Source organism: Mycteria americana, chromosome 7 (genome assembly GCF_035582795.1).
Source record: "Mycteria americana isolate JAX WOST 10 ecotype Jacksonville Zoo and Gardens chromosome 7, USCA_MyAme_1.0, whole genome shotgun sequence".
Lineage (NCBI taxonomy): Eukaryota > Metazoa > Chordata > Aves > Ciconiiformes > Ciconiidae > Mycteria > Mycteria americana.
In genome coordinates this window covers 60224850-60233017 of record NC_134371.1, presented here as the reverse complement: position 1 = coordinate 60233017, position 8168 = coordinate 60224850, and the positions used below count along the sequence as shown (strand labels likewise).

Sequence of the window (8168 nt, the reverse complement as noted above, 5' to 3'; positions counted from 1 at the left end):
TCAGTGAATCTTCTTCAAATGCAGGTGGATCCCGTTGCTGGACCTGAGGACTATCTGCGGTATCAGTATGGGAGGCTTGGATGGGTCAGGGAAGAGCTCGAAGCGGAGCAGGGTCAGGGCCAGAGCCACCTTCATCTCACTCATGGCAAACTGCTGCCCGATGCAGTTCCTGAGGAGAGGATGACAAACGCTCCTACTGCAGCCTTCATCCCCGACCGCCCCAGAGCTGGGCTCAGCCCATGCGCGAGCTTCTTGAAGCAGCACCTTTGGGGTGCTGGGGGACCTCCAGTTGCTGGCAAGGATGATGCCACAGCTTATCTAGGAATCCCCTCATGCCACATCAAAATGCACCCAGCTCTGCGGTGGGGTATTGCTGTTGTTTGTTAATAAGCATCGAAAAAAAATATTAAATTGAGGGAACGGAGGATTTCTTCACCAGAGTGCTGTATGGATCCAGCTCAAAACTCAGACACCTCAGAAAGGTTATTTTTAACCCTGTGTGGAGTACCTCCTCTTGGAAGTTACTGACACCTCAGTATCCTGCATCTGTCTATTGATACAGCATGGGAACCACAGAGACCTGGGCCCAGCTTGGCTTTGAGGTGCCCTAGGTATTTGCCTCTAAACAAGGGAGCCCATGTTCTCAATGCAGGCAACAGAAACTGTAAATATCTCCACATACCCACAAGAAAAGTGTGTGAAACTCTACAGCAACCACAGAGCTTGGGGTGTGGGAAATGCTCTGGAGCTGATGGAGCATGGTGGAGATCCTGTTGTGGAAAGCCTGCCTGAGTTGGGCAAGCCAGCTTGGCTTTTGGGCGCTGAGGGAGGATTAGCTTCAGGAGCTTGGCTCTAAGCTAGGTCTCCCATGCAAGGCAGCCTACAGGGAAGGAGAGGGATGAAGGATCTCCCACCTGGATCCAGCGGAGAAAGGCAGGAAAGCGTGGGAGTGCCTCTGTGCTGACTTCTCTGGAGAAAACCTCAGGGGATCATATATCTGTGGGAGCAACAAAGGCCGTTTGGTCAGAGTTGGTTCTGACATGGGCAGCACCAGCTTCTGCCCTAGTCCCCAAGGTAGGGCTGGATGTGGCCTCTGCTGCCACAGAGGAGCTGCAGCTGACATTCATCCCTCTGCAAAGCAAGCCAGGTGGAGGAGAAGAAGGCACTGATGGCCATGCGGATCTTCCCCTTGGAGATATCCAGATCACCCACTACAGCACCCAAGATGCCTGCAGGCATCTTCTCATCCACAGCAGCAATGATCAAGTCAGACTCCCTCCTGTCCGGAGACGCCTGATCCTGCCTCTCCAGAGAGCCACTGGAGAGAGGCAGCTGCGGACCTTCCTTCAGGTTTCCCAGCTATTTCTTTCCTTGAAGCCTCTAAGACATCAGCTTCGAATCACACACTGCTTGAGGGCTTGGGACTTCTCATACCACCCTGGGACCTAAGTCTATCCAGGGCAGCTGAAAGCAGTCTGAGTATCTCTGTGCCACCATGCAAGAAGATAGTCTATTCAACACCCTTTCCCAGAACTTTGTCATGTTCAAATCCTTTGGGGTGTTTGGTAACTTAATTGAACCTTGCATTTAGATATGGACTGTTGGAATAAGAGAGGAAAAAGAAAACATGGCAGGGAGGCACAGGCTTCCTTGTTCAAGGGGAGTGGATGTCTGGGCTCAGAGATCATCTTCCCCTTCTTGTTATAAAGGTAAAATACCTCGGGGTCTTCCCACACATCCCGGTTCCTGTGAATAGCAAATATGTTCAGTCCAACCTGGCAGCCTGGAAAAGAAAAGTGAAAAAAAGCTGATGCCATCTCAGAGTGAAGACCCAGGAGAGGTATTTGTGGGATGCTCTCCCTCCCTGGGCTCTGCAGGGGCTGTCACAGGAGATCTGGCAGGGACGATGCCCAGCCTGTCCAGGCAGGTCACCTCCTGAAACCCTCACATGGAAGAAACAATGGCCTCAGAGCTGGGCCCCATTTTGGTACCAGTGGATGAACTTTTAGTCTTGGCCAGGATCGATACTCTGCAAGTCCTCTTTGAGCTCTGTGAACACCCCAGTGCCCTGGAGCATGTCCTTGGACTCTCCCCAGCCACCCTTCCAGGAGAGTTGTGATGGTGAGCTGTGGTGGCCCTGCACAGCCCTTTGGAGAGAGAAGAGAGGCCAAAAGCCCCACCAGCCCCTCTGCACAGTAGCTCTAGCGAGGATGCCCCACTTGTCACAGACAGCAGTGTGAAGGATGAACAAACTCAACAGACCTGCTGGCAAGCTGCGTCCATCGGAAAATGTGACAGATTTAGAGAGGTATCGGGACACGGAAGGAACCGGTGGGAACAGGCGTAAGCTCTCTTTGATGCACATTGTGGTGTAAGTCATCTTCCCAAGGTCCTCCCTGAAAGCAAACCAGGGGGTCACGCTGTGTTTGAGTGGCAGCAATGAGGACACCAGCAACGGGAACTGGGTGGGCTGGACCACCGTGTCTCCCATTTCCTGCTGGGGTTTCTCCTTCTCCTTGTCCTCCCTTTGCTGCCAGCATTGCTACATGAAAAGCAGAATGCCCCAGTGCAGATGCAGTATAAGGTGGATGAAGTTTTCTTCTCAGGATGAGTGAAAAGAGTTCAAAGTAAAGGAATAAGAAGTCCTAGCTCACCACTCAATGGTATCTCGGTCTCCCAAGATCCCCTGGATCTCCTCCCTGCACCGTTGCTGGTACCCTGGATATAATGACAGGCAGTACAAGAGCCAGGAGATCCCGCTGGCTGTGGTATCATGACCCGCAAACATGAATGTGTCCACCTCAGCACGCAGGTCCTCATCGGATAGCCCGACTCCATTTGCATCCTAACAAAGAGGAGAGTATAAAATTTTCAAGCGCACATTAATTTGGCTTGCTCCTTTGGGCATAAAAATAACCCCAGATGCTGATGAAAGAGGGCCTGATTTGGAGTCTCTTGTATCTCCCTGTACATCAGGAAGTAAGCCAGTAGAAAATATATCCAATACATGTAAGAACAGTCAGACCCACTGATTGCTGACTCCGCAGTCAACAGAGCTACAGAGTTGGGCTTTGGTGGGATACCAGATCCTACCCCTTCAGAAGGACACCCTATTTGATCCCCTACCAAAGGTCCCTGTTAGGTTTTTCAGTAGTTTGGTTTGGACAACTTTTGTTTCAGACTGAGACACAAAAGAAAGCAGTGCCTCCAGAAAGACAGAGTGAGCACAGAGGGTATCTCCTTCCTGAACACCAAGTGGCAGCTTCTGCCCAGAGTATCTGAAGGTGTCTGTGAAGGTAGAACTACAGAAGGTAAGAAACAAAACCTCTTAAGAGGACTACAGCCAAGGTGGCCTCCTTGTAACCTTTCCAAAGATCTCATTCTTCTCTGGTTTCTGGTTTAAATTATTAATGAGCTCAATGAAAATTAACAAGGAAGATGAAAGTCTGTCCGAGCTATCTGTTCAATCACTGCAACTCACACATTTGTATTTCCTTCCCTTTCCATCCACCTTTCCCTAGGAAATCTGGAGTGCAGAAGCTGTTGCCAGCAACTCCAGCGAGTGGTGCTGAGCTCCCTGCTGATGCATCCTCAGTGCCACGCAGTTATGTTCTTTGGCATTTGATACGATTATTTCAAACATTCACCTTGGTACAAAGAAGAATGTCCAGAAAATCCAGGTGTCTCTTCTTCTGGATCTTGTGAAGTTCCTTCTCGCTGGAAAGCAACATCTTTCTTTCTTTTATTATCTTATCTGCATAGAAGAGTGATCAGTTAGATGTGTCCTGTCCCTCCAGAGACCTCATGTACTTGTCTGTTCGGTCAGCAGCTTGGACTCTGTTTAATGTGTAACCCTCTGGCCAGTGCATGCTGCAACCCCACTCCGAGCTGCTCCAGACACAAGTGGGGGAGAGCTTCAGCTGGGAGACGGGGCTGGGGAGAAAGGGGCAGAAATACCTGTGTGGGTATGGGCCAGCTTGCAGGCATCCTGAAAGTCACGGCCTTTGCGAGTCAAGCCATAGAAGACATCCTTGTAAGAAAAAGTCTGGACTCTATTGCTCACGAGGTAGCTCAGGTCATGAACAGCTCTGATATAATAGTCTGAGTTGCTGTAAGGCGACCAAGGTTAAAGCTGGTGTTAGCAACATGAGTGGGGAAACAGGAGCACTTGCCTTCCCAGAATCTGAAAGTTCAGCACTGACCTCTGAGTCTGACAGTTGGTATTACAACTGAAGGCGCATTTCATGATGCTGTCTAGCGTCATCAAGCTGACGTCTTGAAAGAGCTCCACTGACTTCCTCTCTGTGGTCTTCTTTTCCCATTTATCCTAGCGGTGGAGACAGGGGTAAGGAGGGACAGACTACCATCTGTGATCAGGTCATATTTTCCTGTCCCTCTCCGCAGATCCACACTGCTAAAGACTTTCTTTTCTGCAAGCAGAGGCCCTATTTCACTATATATTCTGTGAATCTAATCAAACTCTTCTGTGCATTTCTTTTTCCAGGTTTACCATTACTGGGCCAGGAAAGGATATTCTAGCAGTGGCTGATTTTATTGGAAAGCAGATGAAAGAAAGAATAAGTGGACTGGCCAGAGGAAGGCGAGGGGAGCAATTTCAGAACTTCAAAACTACCCAAAAAGTTCAGTGAAACCCTAGGAACCGTCTCTTTCCCTCAGTCATTCCCGGACCTGATTATTTTCGCTGGTGCACAGCTGAAAGGTAAAAGTAGCAGGAGTGGTGATTCTTACCAGCAGCACTTTGACCGAGTCTGACATCAGGGTCACATAAGATTTCAGCACGTTGTTATGAAAGGCTGGGGTGAGCAGCTTCCGATGCTGGAACCATTTGCTTCCATCCAAGATCAACAGCCCCTGCCCTGGCGACACAATGAGCAAAGGTGCAGTCAGCTCCTCCAGACTCTGAGCACGGCTCTGACAGCCTCGCTACTGCTTTTGGCCAAGCGCAGGCTAACGTGCATGGTCTGGGGGGAGGAAGAGTTGGTGGTGGGGCCTTTTCTCCAGCCTCTCTGAGGCCACTCACAGCGGCGCTCTTTGGAGAGAGGAGAAGCATGCCCGCATGTCCTTCACGGCAACAGGCTGTGCACACCTCATCTACCCTGAAACCAAAGCCTTGATGGCAGATGCACAGGACTTGCTCTCCCAGATGGGTTTTTCTGCTCCAAATTAAATACTTGGGTGCCTTTTGCAGCACACACTGACAGTTGTTAGCAGGACCCTGGAGGGCTACCTCAAAGCTGTGTGCAAGCCGTGAGCCTCCCTGCCCTTGGTGTGTCTCATCCCAGTTATCCATGGTAGCATTCAGTCCCTGAGCAAACTGAAAGTTGCTTTGTGCAGGCCAGGGTGTGTGACCCAAGGCAAAGCCACCTGATGTGCCCCATGACTAGGTGGGCACCACCAGTACTAACGCTCACACGTAAACAAACCCTCCCATTTGCAAGCTCTGGTTTTAGAACAGAAGAAAGCAAAATAAAGGACGACAAGAGAGAAGCTGATGAAATGTGTGACATGGCAGAAAGAGATAATGGAAGAGAATGATTTACCAATCCAGGGAACTACGAATTTGTAGGGTACGTCGGACTTGCGATCTGTAAAATAAAAAAGATACCAGAACTGTATGAATGACCAATGAATTCAACATAACAAAAAAGAAAATTCAGGATAAATTGACATTAGAGTTCGTCCTCTAAATCACAATGTAGAATTAGTCTCATTTCAATATGTAAAATACTCTAACACTAGAGGTAGAATTTAAAAGTGGTCTTCTACAAATATGACCTCAGTGGACTTGAGAAAACCAGAGAAAGGTATAACGAAAAACGTGTGTGGAAAAGAAATGGCTATGGCAATCTCAAAGTTGAGAACAATGGATGGGAGTTACTGGAGATGTCCATGTATGTACCACTCACAGGAATCATGCTCCACAGAAGGGAGCAGAGGAGGAGACTTGAGATGTCTTCTGAGACCCATTGCCATGCCAGCTCACCCATATTACTGGGTTTACTGGGAAGCACAGATATTGTGGTGGTACTGCCATAGAAGACAGTAAGACCGATGATAATGGAGACAGTGGACTGGGAGAAACCGGCACGTGGTCACTGTTTTGCATGAGAATACAAACTGCTCCATGAAACTTGGGGTGGGCTGGGAGCTGGCGAAGGGGAGCAAAGGAGGAATTGCAATAGCTGTGAAGGAAGCCAGCATAGGGGATGACTCCAGGCAAGGTTCTCATGATTTTCTCGGTAGGGAAGTGTCAAGGACATGACTTCCCAAAACCAGATGTAGAGACTTACCCGTTTGGCCAAATATACTTTTGGCATATTCAGGATGGTGGATTATTAGAAAGGGCAGGACTGGTCCAAACCATCTGGGAAAGGCATAGGGGTATTCTTCTCCCCATGACACCATCTGATTTAATATTTTATCTGTAGTTATCTGCAATGACAGTTAAGCAGGGACTGAATTCAGGCAGAAAAAGAGGGACGTGCTGCAGAGAGCAGAGGCTAAACTTGCCCTCTCATGGAAAGCACATGCAAGACATCCTCTCCTGGGAAACGGGGAGAGAGCGGGCAGACTTGCCACGGGGAGGCTTTCCGTGCTGCAGGTGGAGGAGATGCTGGGCATGGCAAAAGGACCGTGCACAGGCGGCAAAGCTGCCTGAGCTGCCATGTCCCTGCAGCACAAGGCAGCTCCATGGAGAATCCCTAGCTGGGGCCTGGCTGCAGTCGAGCCGTATTGGGACAGCCTGGGCTCACAGCGGCTTGGTGTCGCGCTCGGGAGCTACAGCTGGCATGGGCAATGCCAGGATGCCCAGTGAACAGGCCAGGGGGACCAAGGCTGTTATAACCCCGTCTGTAAATTCAGCAGCGCAAGGTGGCCATGCAACGTGAAAGCAAAAATATCTTCACTATAGAAGGATGAAAACGGCTGCAATAAAATGCCCTGCTTTTGTGGCCATGTCTTCTTAAGTGGCTGTAGGGGAAGCGACTCTTATTGGCAGAAGGTTGAATGCAGAAGAAAGACATTTTACGGTTGCTTATATTTAAATAACTTCATGAAAGTCTCAGAAATCACCTAACTCCATGTTTAAGCACATGATCGAAAACAACGTGGCTCTGTTTTGTACCAGAATGATGCCCATCTCATATCCAGGCACCCTTTCTGCCTCCCCTGCAAAAGTCTTGGCACTCCCTCTGCAGAGGTCCTCTCCTGTAGGAAGGGACACGAGCAGGGGACATGCACACCCCACCCGGTGCGCCCTCTCATCCTGACTCATACCTTCCACAGTTGTTGGGACAAACCCACCCTGACTGAGTCCACCTCCCTCCTTACCAGACGATTGTGGCCATAGAGCCAGTGTTTTGGGGGACCAGGGAATGCCTCCAGAGCTTTGATGAGTTTCTTCCTCTCCCGGTAGAACTGGGCCACCTTCAGCAGCACAAAGATGACGCCAAGCACCACAGACAGCTGCAGAATGACAGCAGAAGGTCTGGCTATGTTGTCCAGCAGAGACGCCATGCTGGCCCTGCATCCGGGATGTCTGACACTGCCTTCTCCTGCCTGCTTCTCTTCTGCTCCTCCCGTGCCTGTGCCTGACGGGGAGCTAGGTGCAGGTAAAAATCCTCTCCCTCCCGCTCTGCTGGAGCTGAGCCTGGTGAAGTGCTGCTGGCAGCAATTTATAGCAGCAGGAGCATCATGCTCCACAATGCATCAGCTTGGCCGGCAGCCCGATCGCCTGCTGCTCCCATTCACCCTTCAACCTACTTCCAGCAACCGGTGGATGGAGGTGGCTTGTTAACAAACAACCCGTACATATTTGCGACTTTCTTTGAAGTCCCATACACCCCAGCAGTGAGGGGAAGCACTCACAGTGATCCACGCCCAGGTGGACGAAGCCATAGGAGGGAGCAGGTAAGAGGTAGCCAGGCTTGGGCTCTGGCTGAGCTCCGTGCTGTCCTCAGCCAAATTCACGTCTGGAAGCCGTTCATCCGCCCGCATGAAGTGAGGAACAAACGGGCCACCTCCGCCAAACACACGGGCTGGACGGATCCAGCTGCCTCCAGCTGTAAAAACAGTGCTCTGAGTCGCTGCAGCGTCACGCAGCACCGCCGGGCTATAATCAAGAGAACGGACATAACCCAACCAGCACA

At 50.4% G+C, this 8168-nt stretch overlaps 1 protein-coding gene across 1 annotated transcript; it reads right to left on the bottom strand.

Moving 5' to 3' along the window:
- Positions 1–7536, bottom strand: LOC142413220 (cytochrome P450 4B1-like). The gene is made up of 12 exons (XM_075509273.1): positions 7351–7536; positions 6312–6453; positions 5562–5606; positions 4750–4877; positions 4203–4327; positions 3958–4109; positions 3648–3754; positions 2655–2845; positions 2263–2396; positions 1719–1783; positions 915–997; positions 1–169 (listed from the first exon to the last, which is right to left on the bottom strand). Exons 1-12 carry the CDS (start codon positions 7534–7536, stop codon positions 1–3), a joined length of 1527 nt encoding a protein of 508 aa, XP_075365388.1.
- Between the last annotated feature and the right edge of the window lie 632 nt (positions 7537–8168).

Excerpts from the sequence above, each read along its gene's own strand:
- LOC142413220 (XM_075509273.1), bottom strand. The coding sequence starts at position 7,536 with ATGGCGTCTCTGCTGGACAACATAGCCAGACCTTCTGCTGTCATTCTG. Across the intron at positions 5,607-6,311 it reads AAGTATATTTGGCCAAACGG|ATCGCAAGTCCGACGTACCC; the intron begins GTAAGTCTCTAC and ends TTTATTTTACAG. Across the intron at positions 4,328-4,749 it reads ACTCGGTCAAAGTGCTGCTG|GATAAATGGGAAAAGAAGAC; the intron begins GTAAGAATCACC and ends CTCCACCGCTAG.